Source organism: Epinephelus fuscoguttatus, linkage group LG15 (genome assembly GCF_011397635.1).
Source record: "Epinephelus fuscoguttatus linkage group LG15, E.fuscoguttatus.final_Chr_v1".
NCBI classification, from domain to species: Eukaryota; Metazoa; Chordata; class Actinopteri; order Perciformes; family Serranidae; genus Epinephelus; species Epinephelus fuscoguttatus.
Genome location: NC_064766.1, coordinates 18,931,791 through 18,946,489, shown reverse-complemented (window position 1 = coordinate 18,946,489; position 14,699 = coordinate 18,931,791). Strand labels below are relative to the sequence as shown.

At 40.2% G+C, this 14,699-nt stretch overlaps 1 protein-coding gene across 7 annotated transcripts in view; it reads right to left on the bottom strand.

Annotated features, from left to right (window-relative positions):
- Positions 1-14,699, bottom strand: part of LOC125902498 (receptor-type tyrosine-protein phosphatase mu-like) — a 225,238-nt gene that overhangs the window by 95,273 nt on the left and 115,266 nt on the right. For all 7 annotated transcript variants that reach the window (XM_049598881.1, XM_049598884.1, XM_049598883.1 and 4 more), the window contains exons 10-11: positions 4,025-4,226; positions 3,154-3,256 (exon numbers count right to left, since the gene is read on the bottom strand). In XM_049598881.1, coding sequence (XP_049454838.1) covers positions 3,154-3,256; positions 4,025-4,226 — 305 coding nt within the window. The remainder of the gene's footprint in view (positions 1-3,153; positions 3,257-4,024; positions 4,227-14,699) is intronic.

Here is a 14,699-nt window from a genome sequence, read left to right as displayed (position 1 = left end):
GGGATTAGATGACAATCCTCATATTTAGGATTACGCAGTGAAGCATTAATGCACAGTTATGTCTCAGCTCAAACAGACTGAAGTGGGTATCAAACTTAAGGTTACGTCTCCAAAGACAAATCTCTTTCATCTAGTCGCGAGGTGAGCGTGCCTTCCAACGGTAAACAAAAGAGCAGCCCAGCATGCTAATTAATAGAAACTCCGATTCACGACACTCTGTTAATTATAATTAGGGGTTTGTAATTAGCCCACTGAAAGAATGGCAGCCTGAGTAAGGCCTTCTGAATTGTACCTGCGAGAAGATTAAAAACCGATCGCTCTGTCTTTCTTGCTCAGGCCTCTCCGTTTGGCACCGGGGCATTAATCTGGGCAGCTGCACATACGGTAAACGTGAGCTGACAGGCCTGACTAAAGATCTCCAGGCTGTAATCTTTAAAGGACTCAGATGAGATGATAGTGTAAAATTGAGTTTTACAGGGAGCACAAGTGTTTATCACACCTCATATGAAGGAGTTAACCCACTCTCTTAGTGGCCTGATGACTGAAAGCACCACTGTTGAGCCATATTTGGGGGGCTTTCAGTTCAATATTAGTAGCAACCACACACTACTAACTCTTTCTATTGCCCGAAGGATGTAGGAGAGCTTATCATCCTTTGATATACATTAACGTGACAGACTCTATTTACCTTCAGCCACAAAGTTACTCTACAGTAGGGGTGTGATGATTCAGTGATCAATGATTCAATATCATTAATGCATATAATCATCTTTATAGTACAACTTTAGTGTGAAATTCTCATGGCACCTCTGTGTCACAGTTTCCCTCCAAGCACGCCTCCTTACTAAACATTCAAACAGTGTTAGCCGCTTGGTGCCAGGCAGACAGTGGCAAGCAGCCAAGAAAAAGACAATGAGGATATTAATATTTAATGATATCGTCTCATATTGATCGCACGATTGGGCCCTGAATTGAATCTAAATCATTGTGACAGACTTTGTGATATCAGCAAATATCTTGTCAGTGTCCAAAGAATTGATATAACATCATATTGTGATGACACTCGTGATTTACACCCCTACTGTGTAAGAGTGTCACAGACACAAATTCCCAATTTTGACCCAAGATTCCATCCGACACCCAAACCAACCAACAGGAGCCACTATGCAGATATGATCCCTCACTGGCTTCCCACTGTTGATTTTGTTTGATTGGGCAACCCAAGCCAGAAGCACCTTAGCTGGCAACTGCTAATCAAATGCTTTTTTCTTATTCTGTGCCAACCAAAAAATTGCAGCAATCAAAAACAATGATTTGTCATTTTGGGAAATATACTCTATTTTAACTAAAGCTAACTTATCAACTTTTATTTTTGTTTAACCTTTCGACAGAGCAAAGCTAGCTGAGTCCCAAGGCTTTCAACCCTGAGCTAAGCTAATTGACTCCTGGCCGTAGCTTCATATTTAACAGACTGATAGTGTGTGTTATTGATCTTCTCACCTGAGTCTCGTCAAGAAAGTATACTACCCTATAGTACCAAAATGTTCTTTTATTTCAAAATACTCCTTCATGTGTAAAGATTTACTGAATACGTACACAATCAAACTGTGTAATCATTTGAACATTATTAGGCAAAAACAGATACATTTAAAATATATAACAGTTTAAATTTAAAGTGACTTTAAGTACTTCTATCCCATACCTTATTCTTGATATAAAAACGTACTTAGACCTTTATGTCTTATACTACGTTGATACCACATATTACTAAATGTTAGTATTTTGACAATTAAATTTTACACGTACGCACCGTATGAACAAACATTTGAGGTGTAATAAATCTGGATGTTAGGAAAAAAGACTTAAGTGCTCGAGGATGAGACCTAAGGAAAGAAAGGGAGGACCAATTATGCTTTTCCTTTTTTTCTGTCATACATGTAATATTACAGTGATTAATGTTAATATTGAACATGGCCAAAGTTTCAAATAATGGGATGAATAAATGTAAAATTAGTTTCTGTAAGGAAAAAAAATCAGGCTTCAGAGTGCTCTGAATATTTTCTTCCCAATGGTTTTTTTCTTACTTACGCAACAAGACATCATATCGTGACAAGTTCTTTTTCTGGTCACCTTCTCCAGGCACGCCACTGCTGTTTTCATTACGTAGCCTACACTGCTACATGTAGCTACATGCTAACGTTGGGGAAACATGTAATTTTGGTTATCAATACTGTAAATTTCGAATCAATTTTGGATCATACTCCTGCTGAAACATGTCTGGAATCTTTTACTGGAGATTTTTCATGGTGCTGGAATGACAGTGCAGTGAAGCCGAGATGTGGAGGACCTGGAAATGATGACCAGTCAAAGCAAACTGGGTGTTTTCAGGAGGGGGGCTTAAAGAAACAGGCATTAAAATGGCCTGTCACACAGAGAGGGTGAATACATAATTTCCAGCACAGGGAGTATGAGAAAAAATAAGTGTTTTTTTTGAAGATTAAAGCATGTAAACATGTTCTAGCAGAAACCAAAAATACAAGTATGAACCTGAAAATGAGCATACCAGGTCCTCTTTAAATATGCTGCATTCATTAGTAGTTGAATAAACTCAACAACTAACACAGACTAACAAGAAGATGATCAAGAAAGCAGTGTTCCTGCCTATGGTGGCCTTAGGTAAACCACAATAATGACTTTAGCCCAACAGCTTGACATTTACCTTACACAGTCTTGCTGCACTGCTTCCCTAATAATGACAAACAAATGCAGCATCAAGCAGGCAGAGTTCCTTCGCTCCCCAGAAGCCCGTGGTGGTTCGGGGTGGGCAGCCTCATACATGAAAGGCATGTGGAGGAAAGAGATCCTGAAGCTAGCCTTGGCTGCACCGGGTTTTGTTCTCATCTTCAAAGGCTGTGCTTCTTTTTCACAGGATCAAAATCCACAAACAAATAAAGCTCGGAAAATGAGATGCGTACAGTAAGGTACTGAATTCCCTTACAACTCTCCTTCACGGTGGGGTATTGATAAACACGAGCTCTTTGATAATTTTCTGTTGCTGATGGTGGTTCCTGGTGTTTTAATATGCTGTTTTGTTGTTTTTACTCGGTGCTCATGGTGTGTTTGTGTGTGTGAGTTCTCATTGTGAGAGCCTACCTCACAGGTGCACCTCTGCTCTGGGCGGGTTTAAGCAGCACAGTGACTGTGCTGTCTGTTTGGTTCAGAGAGGTCTCCTGGTCATACGCCGGCATCGAAGGAGCTGAGGAGAAAACCAAACACAAGGAGTTACACACTACATTGCAAAGCAAAGTTCAGAACAGTTCAGTTCTGGTCAACATCCAGTCATCTTGTATAATGACTCATTCAGCTCGGCAGTAAATAGAAAAAAAAGAGCAAAGCAAATGTTCTCACTTTTACACAGAGCACTTACTGCCTTTTGCCTTTACAGCACCATAATTTAATCATTAAGTGCGGTAATAACAGAGGAGTGAAACATTCGCTGCTGTCACAAAAGTATTCACAGTATCTCGCTGGAAGAAAAGTCTTCAAAGTAGTGCACATGTATCACAATGAAATAAAATGTATAAAGTAAGAAAAATTGCCGACTAGCCTCGTGGTAATTATCTGAATCAATCCCAGTTTTCATTAAGTGAGACTGGCCATGGTTTATGGAAACTAAAAGCACAATTTGTCTTTGACCAATTAGGCAATTCTGCTAAATCTAATGTAACTGCAGGACCAAATAGCAGTGAATAATTAATTTAACAGAACACCTCGCTGCTTCAGTGATAAAGAATAAGCGGCATTTGAGCTTATATATTATATATGCAGTTCATTTAATGTGTTGGAAACCAGATGGATAATATTTACTTCTTGAGACAAGTGTTATCTAACTTTGGTTGAATTAACATTAAGTTTTTCATTCACACATTTGATCATAAAGAACTGCAGTAGCGGTAAATAATACACTACTTATACGACATCATCTGCACACAGACTGGCCATGCTTTGCTTTGACCCCGCTGACCTGAAATCTTGGTGGTGAACTGGGTGATGATAGGGGGGCCGTAGCCCTTGGCTGTGCTAGCGCGCAGGGTGAATGAGTATGTCGAGCCTGGGTAGAGGCCTGTGAACATGTGGGTGGTCTCGTTGCCCAACTTCACTACCTTCCCACTCTGGTTGGAGAGGTCCAGCTCAGGGTCAAAGGAGCTCACAGCCTTGTAGGAGATCTAGAAAGGAAGGAAATGAATATTCTGATAGTGGCCTCTGGTACTCCGCGCTCAGCTCTCCTCAGCTGAGCAGGATTTGTATTCATACAATGAAAAACATTTTATGTCGGAGGCATCCAAGTGGCTTGGCGAGCCTAAGCGTTTATTGTACTCACAGTCTTGAGATTTTTTTATCCCACTCATGCTGTGAGTTATCTTTCCTTTCTGCACAACTCAGTCATACCGAAAGCAACTAAGCACCATTAAAAAAGTTGCATGTTGTAGTACCTCTTCCTGTGTCTGCTGATAAATAACCAGCTGCATCAGTAGTACAACTAAATGCAGTCCAGTAGATATAAACAATCTTTCAGCAAAATAAATTATGATGTGACATATATGCAAGATTACATGTTAAATTCCCAAATTTGTGTCTGTTGCATTACATCCGACACACCTCCACAGTTCTTTGCCATTTTTAAGCCATGCCAGCAGATTGGCTTTAGAGATGGCAATGTTAATATGTGGGTTCAGTGGTCCACCACTTCGAAAGACAGACTGATTAAATATGTCAGCAACTATTGGTTAGATTGCCAGATTTAATCATGGTGGTCCCTTAACTTTCAATCACCAGGTAAAATTTCAGTCCGCACATTATTAATGTTTTATTAACTGAAATTACCTTCCTCCTGAGCTGATTTTTGTCATGTTTAAAACTATTTATCCAATATTAGCATGCTAACATGTTAAACTAAGATGGTGGACATGTTTAACACTACACCTGCTTAACATCAGCAAGTTAGCATTGTGATTGTGAGCATGTTAGCATACTGACATTAGCATCTTGCTTGAACTGTCACCATGCTTAAGTACAGCTAATAAAGCTTAAGACATGACAGCTCTCCAGAATTGAAGCCAAAACATCTTGATTGCCCCCTGGTGGCTGCCTGCAGTATCGGTCATTAACCCTGCCCCCCTCCATGTCGAGTGGGAGTTATACTTGAGTGTCAGCTCTTTGCAGATCCTACGTCGTAGCCTACGCACATGGCCCACGCCGTTGTGAGCATTTATACTTGTGTGGTGGTGTGTCTGTGTCACTCTGCAATTACTCCTCCAAAACACTAGTTGGTGGCGGAGGTTTCTGTGAAGTGCTGTAAAGTTTAGTTGATTCAAAACACACCCAAAACACATTAAACACACATTAAACATGGCTTAATAGAGACAATTTCAAACACAAGTACACTAATCAGCTTCATTATAACTCACAGCATTCACAGACAAAGCACTTGTTTTTTTGCTTTACACATTTTCCCCACAAACACAACATGCTAATGTTTTTAGCACAAGCCTATGACATTTTCCATTGCATACATTAGCCTAGCGGCTAGTGGACTTTTCCTCTACTCATATGAAACCAGGAACAACAGCAACATTTAACAAAGGTAATGGTACAGAATTTTGTTCCATTACAACTCACAAGGTTCACCAACAAAGCAAGTGTCTAAACACTTAGAGGTTTCCTCTGCTCATATGAAGCCAGAATAAATCACACACAAGACTAAAATGCTATTTTTGTGGAGGCTTTACTGTCTTCACAATTTATTGTTTCTTATCTGTGAAATTAAAGTAAATAAAAGCTTCGTTTCCACTGAGGGAAATGGTTTCAGCTTACAAAAATAGACAGGAGGTCTGTGTCGTGAAATTATATTTTTGGGGAAGTGCATGTCAGGCTATGGCGTAGGGTATGATGTAAGCTCTACGTCGATGCAGAGCCTACACTGTACAGTGCTGATTTGACACAGAAGTGTAAATACCGCTTTAGCTGATAGGACATGGCACTTATCAGCACTCATGAAATATGTTTTTCCCCAAAATGTTTTTGTCATATGAGGTAGTTCTCATCACACTGACATATGTTCAAGTCTTCATTTTTGTGATAAATTTGGTTATAACAAGTTATTTGATGCTATAAGAAGAAGGTTTAACATCACAATTAACAACTGTGTGTGCCACTGGTGTGCCTGCAATCAGTGGCGCTGCTCACGAAAGGTCATAAGCGGGATCTCGATATTGAGGCGATCACTACTGTGCAGACTCTGGCTCGAAATGGCATCTTCAGTGCAAGATGGCAGCAACTGAAATTTTGGCTTCATTTTTATACAGTGGGAGGAAGTGGAGATGTGTTATCAATGTAGGTTGTCCATCAATATAATCAATCATTAGTCTCACAGAGCCATTAGTATGCCTGTAGACTCCTAGTGTTGTTAATAACATAACACAATATAACTCTGTATTACAATAAAATGATACTTTCATATTACCACACAATGTTGAATTATGAGAAAAGATAAACATTGAAAACACTCTGTATGATGTAGTCCAAACAACACAAAAGTTTTAAATTGGTTTCCCTATCTCGTCTGTACTCCTCGCTGAAGCCAAATGCCACAGAGCAATCTTTAAAAAGTCTTGTGCTGAGAAAAGAAGCTTGGACGTTTGTGAGCTTCTGACTTTATGTCAACAAGGCTTTAAGCTAAAATTAGTGAGGTACTAAAGGTCTATGGAGAGGAGCTGTTTCCTAACAGCCGTTACAATCTACTGCAAAAGCAGAGCTACATATTTTTCAACCAAAGCTGATGCAAACATGTGGTTTCAAGGAGAGAGGAAATTTACTTAATGTATTCATTCTCCATTAATAAACACAGGGAGCTCTGAAGGGAAGCATTAAGGTGAGTGTTTTTGCTAATATCCATTTTGAATAACTGTAAAGTCCCACTTTAAGAAAATGCCTCTGCTCGTAAAGGAAAACCTCCATTATAATTCCAATTAAGGAACACAAAGGGAGTTAGGAGGGCTGCATAATTTGTGTCCATCAAGTTTTGAAATGCTTCGAGGCCTTCTCATTTAGTCTTTGTCTGCGAAATGAGTCTGTGATGCCAAATCCTATATCATAACATTTCAGGGAGAGGAATTTGAAATGACTTGTCAACACTGGGCACATGGACAGGTTTTTACAATTATTATGGAACTGACGGGAAAAATAATGGAGAATATTTGAGCAAATTAATTTGGACTTGTAACCATTACTTGATCTGATATATCAAGCTTTTCAAACTGCACCCCTTTACATTTTTTCTATCTGACGGGGGGGAAATGACAAATTTATGAAGCAATCATAAAATATGAATACCTGCACAATATCAGCACCTTTACTCGTACAATAATGAAGAAAGCTAACTGTTGATGAAAGATGATGTGTACTCTTTCTTGTTACCTAAACTCTGCTTACATTATTATTTTCAGAATAGCTTTAAGGGGAAGGGCTCGGTTTATTTTAATTGAGTCTTGTGGCTTTGCTGATAGTTCAGGGCTTTTTTTTGCTTAATAAAAAAGATTTTGCTCTGTAACAAAAACATATATCTCTGTAGGGATCCTTTTCATAATCTGCTTAAACACGTGTAACAGTCTGAGCCTGTCCAGGGCAAAAACAAGCACTTCTAGTAGACATGCATTGAGCTTGCATATTACCAGAGTTACCACAGACTGCCCTACAGTAAATATTAATAATCTAAATGTAAGAGATTAAAAAAAAACTGTAGGTTTTATTAGAGTATTGGCTTTTAAGGGAAACAGCATAACCTAATACTACAAAATACAATTTCTTTTTTCATTATAGTTTCCCTAAAAAAAAAGTAATTTGATGCACAGCTTTTACTTACCACAGCATCTGTTAATAAACAAAATGCTACTGTAAAATATGGTCGATGAACAAGGAGTAATTGCTAAATCTGCTGTATACCTTTAAAGAGAAGCTGGCCCACGTCTGTCTGAAAGGCTGCCAATAAAATGGCACTTGGAGAGCTTGGTCAAAAAGGAATAGAGCTGAAATTTCTTTGATATCAGATACCTTGTCAGATGTATTTCACTTTGAGTCCTTTGATAATGTCAAATCAAAGCAAGGTCCTAGCTTATACGCAACTTCTGGGGAATACCTGCAGAATACATTGTGGTTTATTTTCTTAAAGTCCCAGTAAAATGGAAATTAGAGCTTCTTCATCCTCTGTGACATATTTCCCAGTGAGTGGAAATTTTTAGCGGCGTACAGTTACAAGAGAGATTTAAATAAAATAGGTGGCATTTGATTGGACCTCTTAAAATAGAGTTTAGGGTAGTATGGAGCTACAGAGGACTGTTGGCTCCACACACACCTCCCTTTCAGATTGAACATGCCCCATCTGAGGCATATTTAATCTGAAAAGGCCCCACATGGGTCATTTGGCGGGTGTGTCAGAGACGTTTCCCAATCAGCAGTAAGGTGTATATAAACACCACCATGTTAAAAATGTGGTTGCGTAATGGTATGTGTTCAAAAAATCCGTCATATTAACACATCCCATTCATTGTCAATGTAAGTAGCTGTTTAATGTTTTCTGGTCGCAGTGCATTGGCCTTCGAGATATGAAGTATCACGTTGGCCAATCCTCAACTGCATGAAGTTAAGGTCGAGGCTACTTTATGCAAATCAGGGACGTCTAGCACAGTGTTAATTTCGTTTACGAAAACTATGACAAAATTTTTTTGTCAATGACCTTCTTTCTACCACGAAAACAAGATGATGACAAGCCAAAATAAATCTTGATAATAAAAACTAAGGCGAAATCTGTTTCATTTTAGTTGATGACACAAAATGTGACAAAAACGTTAGTGGTGGACTATCAGACATTGAAAGCCGAGAACAGCCATTCTTGTAATTTTCTTCAAATGCCTCGTGAGCAACAGGCTGGTAAACTCCAGTAAATTGAGGATGTTTGACTAGCCAGCAAAAACACTCACACCGGAGCAGCTTCAGTCATTGGTGCGAGTTGTGAGCTGTAACTCAGCAGTAAATATTGAGACATGTATGTGTGACTGTGGATGGAGGAGCTGTTGAATGGATTTGTAGAGTCTGGTAGTTACAGTGGTGGCTGTTGGCAGTTAGCTCCGCTTGTTAGACACTGAATGGCAGCGGAGCAAGCAACCACCGGCCGCTGGACTTCACAGCTGATCTCCGCATGACTGCACCCAAATCTGGACTACCTTTAGAGGGTTTATGGGTTGATGACTGTTTGACAGGCAGGTAGGAGGCTCAGTTATCTGTGAGTGTAGCTGTGCTGTGACTAAACAGTCTGAACTCAGATCAGTTTTCTCTGGCAGAGATAAAAATTTGGTTTCAATCATCAACTCTGTGAGACATGAGTTTAAACCTCCAGACTAACATGTTGCAGGTAAAAAAAAAAGAATTCAGGCTTTAGTTATTTTTCTGCTTCTTAACAGTGAGATGGATAAGTCAGAGTTTACAATGAACCTGGCTACAAACCATAGCTGTCTCAGATTAGTTATTTGTGGTGTTGAAGAGATGTCGAGCTTCTCAAATGATGATCAGTAAGAGTGTGCTCGTATATCACCACGTAAACCTGTCAAACACTGCTGGAGAAATTACAGTTTGTAAGTGTTCAGAATTTTATTTGTAGTTGTAGAGACAAATTGTCTAAATGAAATTCTTATACAACCTGTCAACCTGTCAACCTTTATTCTAATTTCTGACACATGAATTAGCCCAACTGGATTAGTTTAAAGATTAAAAAAAAAAACATAATGACTAAAAGATGTCATGAATTTTCGTCAATGAAAAGTAGACTAAAACTATGAAGGATAAAAATGACTAAAATGTGACTAAAACTAAAAAGCATTTTTGCCTGAAGACTTACTCTAACATAGCTGTCAAAATTAACGCTGCTCCAGCATCGCCTCTGGAAACCTGTTTTCAGAAACATGTTTCGCTGAGCTATTTTTAAAATATAAGAGAAAGGAAGAAAGAAACAAGCAGTCGTGTTGGTCTAATTTGAAATCTGGGACCAGAAAGCCCACAAGTGAAAACGTCCATGACACTGCCTAGTGGCACGCCTAATAAACGCCCAATTCTGGGAAGCGACACGACTGCTGGCATTCAAAAATGCCCCTGTAGACACATACCTTAACACAACAGGGTGTTCAATGTGTCCACCATTTCTGTTGAAATAAATATGTTACGACACTGGGGCTGAACACACCAGTGGCAATTGCTCTAAGACTGCAAGGGAAGCTCAGCCCCCTCAAAAAATAAGTGGTCAAATATGTACTGTTGTGTTTACATTTCATTGACTGAATATGTGCTAGAACGCATTCAACTTTTGTTCAGTATCAGCTACTTATCACAGGTCACTGACGCGACTTTCTTCTCATTCATTCCCGTAGCGTCACAGTGCATTAAGCAGTGGAAGCTCAGCGTCCAAAGACTTCAATGGGGAAGCATAGAGTAGGTTGTTCCACTGCAACGAAACTAGACAGTCATTGGATAAATGCTCGGTTTGTCCCGCCCATCGGACGCTCAGCATCTCTGGGGGTCTATGGGGCAGTGAGCTGGCCTCGGCTGGCCTGGATGCTGGGCTTCTGCATGATGATTGGATGATCTGTCTGAGGCTGAATCCCTTTTTGATTGACAGCAAAATGAGCGAATCAGCCTATCTTGAAATATAAACCACTATCGGAGCATTTTTCAAGTTTCATTCCCTTGTTCTGAGCTGATCTGGAGACTTTTCCAATCCTCTTAGTGACTTTTTCTTTGTTAAAAACAACTAGCGACAAATAGCATCTAGCATCTTTTTCTGGTGTTATTGGAGACTGTACTCGTGTTTGGAGACTCTGACTTCTGTTGCTCTGCAGTTACTGTCCCCAACGAGCAGCGGGTGCTGCTGTGAGCCCCTCCACCGTCCCAAAGCACTCACAGGCGGTCACACTAGCCTCGCGCAGCAGCCCCAGCTAGCGAGCTAGCAAGCTGCACATAATGGCAGACAATTTGAATATTGTCGACCGGATTTTGGCGAAGCCGTTTGATAGTCTTCCTTACGAGGAGAACAGTTAAACAGCAGGGCAGATCAACACCTCAGATTGATCTGGTGCAAAGGGTGGGGAAAAGTAACAGGTCTTTTCAGCTATCCTGGTATGACAAAGTAAGCTGGCTGACTGGAAGTGCTGTGACAAATAAAATGTACTGTTGGCCATGCCTCTTGATGAAACCATCTAAGCAGCCTAGCTCTGCTGGCCATTGAGAGGACACTGGTCAAGTCCCTGGAAAAGACGCCTAGGTACGACAGGGTCACAGATCATTTTCTTGAAAAGGAACGGAGGGTTGAATTTACGTATAAATAAACAGACACATTTTATGATGTAGGCAGAAAATGAGCTTCCTCTCCTTGAAAGACCAGCAGCCGCCACTGGAACACACTGCTGTTGTAAGCTTAGGAGGAGGATGAGGAAGGGATGAATGAACTAGAACAACACATCTCTCTCCATATTGCTCTGTTAGCTGCTACAACCCACAAATGATGAAGTGTGGTTTTATATGACCAGTGTGGCTAGCAAGTCGCCCAAAGTCTCATTTGATCGGATGAGCTCTTGTAAAAGCCCCTGAGTGCAGGATGAGTCACACTTGAAACACTTGAAACCATTTTTTACAGGAGGAGAAAAGACAAGGATTTTGATGAAAAAATAGTCATACTGATTTTTTGGCATTTATTCGTCATAAATGAACAATTAACACAGAGATGCAGGATTAAAACTGGGATATGTATTTTACATTTCACTGGATCCTCCAACCTGAGAGCAGACTGTAGTGGTGTGAAGGGGACACACCTGGAAGAAGCTGCTAGTTACCCAGGGTGCAATGAATACTAATACTCTTTCTTACTCTAAAATAAAACCTGTTATTCAAAACTATGTTGGGAAATTTATAACAATGCCTCACTGTGTATTAATACCAGCAAATACAAAGATTGTCAGAGACTTGCTGTTTATTGTACCTAAACACATTACCATACTGTTAAGGCTTTCTAGACACAGACAGAGAGAAGTAATTACTGCAGCATATGAATATAATAGCCTGGAGTGGGTATTTCATAAAGTGAAACACATTTGCCTCAACGTAAATATGAGTGAACCTGACAAAGCAGTGCTGCAAACTCCGCCATTTGCTCTGAATGCTTTTTCTTGTACCATGAAATTTTAAAAAGATAAACAACTGAAACATGTTGCTCTTAAAGTGATTAAGTATGCGGTAAATCTACCGTTTTTATGGACATTGTTTTCCTGCACTCTGCCGGCACCTCTAAGTGCCATACGGTTGTGCACAGGACACAACACTGCACTACACACACTTGAATAAACAGGGCCTTGTTATGAATCTGAGGACTTTAAGATTTTCCTGCTTAGATTGAAATGTCTCCGTGCCGCTACTGGAGTGTCTATCTCATATTTCATTCACCTCAGTCACCTGATGACACAGAAATGGATAGAGTAACCTATACAACGACCCTGACTGCATCGCTTTTACTATACAATCTGCTCTCTGCGTATGAGAAACAGCCCTGTCAATGATTGCTAACCTAGTCAAAATATCAAGCAAGAGCAAACAGCGACAAGAGGGGGAATCAACAGAGGAGAATCAATCTGTGGGAAAGGCTGGAGGATTACTTCCACCTTAAGCTGGTTAAGATCAATGTGTACATATATCCTCTGTGTGAGTGTGAGAGTGTGTGTGTGTGCGTGTGTGTGTGGAGACGGTGTTTTTATTATTCAAGACTCAATGTAGCTCCTGGACAGCGCTAGCAGGGGCTGTGTGGAGCCTTAAGTCAACATTTGCTTGGTGCTGAATCGTGTTATGTGTTCGAGGCGTGTTTTGGAGATTGTATTTTCTTTAGAGGTCGCCCATGTGTCAAAGGATGGAAGATGACAGCAGACTGCAGTTGATTCTCTCCTGGTAAAATGATGAATGCTGAAAAGAACTTGGGTAGTACTTCACAAAGGAGGTTGAATAAGATGAGTTTACTGTGAGGTTATGAGTCCATGTTTATTACTTATCTAGGTAAGTAATATTCTTTTGTCTTTGCCAACTGAGCTTGTGTGATTGTTTGTTTTCTGGTTCCAGTTGTCAGCTCACAGACTGCAAATGGAAATGGGGAGGTGGAGCTGTACACCACCAGAACAATGTGTGTGTTTCTGTAAGACTGGCGTACAAAATGAGGAACACATGTATACGGAAAAATCTGCTGACTGCTAGACTAATTTATACAATGTTAAATGCCATAGACTTGTGCTAATAACGTTAGCATGTTATCTTTGTTTGGAAAACGTGTTTAGTATAAGACAGTTGTTTTGTCGGTGAGCCTTGTGAGTTAAATTGGAGTGGAACTGTGTAACGTTACCTTTGTTAAATGCTGCTGTTGTCCCTGGTTTTATATGAGAAGAGGAAAAGTTCACTAGCCGCTAGGCTAATTTATACAATGTAAAATGCCATAGGCTTGTGCTTATAACATTAGCATGTTGTATTTATGGGGAAAATTTGTCCAGATAAAGACAAATGTTTATCTGTGAATGCTGCAAGTTATAGTGAAGCTGATTTGTGTACTTGTATTTGAAATTGTCGCTATTAAGCCATGTTTAATGTGTGTTTTGGGTGTGTTTTGAATCAGCTAAACTTTGTCCAGCTCAGCTCACATCCCAGCTACATGAGCAGATCTCAAACAGCCAGTCAACTGATGGAGCAGCTGATGCTGCTGCTTCCTCTGCAAGCCGCCTCCACCCCAGCTCCTCCTTTTTGATGCTGTGTCTGACTTATCAATGTAATTTCTGTTTGTCATTGATGCTGCTCTGTTCTGTTGCAAGGGAGGGTGTTTGCTGCTGCTCTCCCTGCCTTCGGCTTTCCATGTAGGTGCATGGAAGGGCAGGGAGGTATGTTTTCTCCGCCTTAGGCTTTCCGTGTAGGCGCATGGAAGGGACTTTCTGCGTAGGCCTAGGAAAGGCAGACAGGCCCCCGAACACAGCCCTAATACTGCAAATGGAAATGAAATAAAGTTTTCTTTGACTAAAGTGTTCCTGCCTGCAATGCATTTTTCGCTGGCTCTAGGGCTGTTGCTCAAACTACAGGTTGGACCTCTGCATTTTTGTACACCCGTGCCAACAGTCAAAAGAGTATAGAAGCAGACAGAGAGTGAGACTCTTCCCTCTGTCTCTCTCACCTAAGCATTTATTGGTCCACTGCGGCACAGTACATTCTGGTAGTTGTAGGCTTTCTACCTCTTGAGAAAAAGCAAATGCCACAGCCTTTTATCTCTGTTTTCTCTGGTCAAGTAGCACCAATTTCAAAAGTATTTGTGCCTTACTACCCCATAAACAGCCCAGTTTTATGAAAACACCATCTTTCCAGCAGTGAAATCCTTCTTTAAGCTTCAGTTTAAAATAACCTGAGAAGGTCCAGTTTAATTTGAAGTACAGGTTTCCATGATAGTTTTACCTTATCTAAACCAGTTTTGGGCAACACTTTTCAAACATAACTGTCTGCACTTCATGAAATACTGAACTTGTTTTGTGGACAAAGTTCTAACTCAAGAAACCAAAGTGATTCATGTGATAAAAAAAATCAAT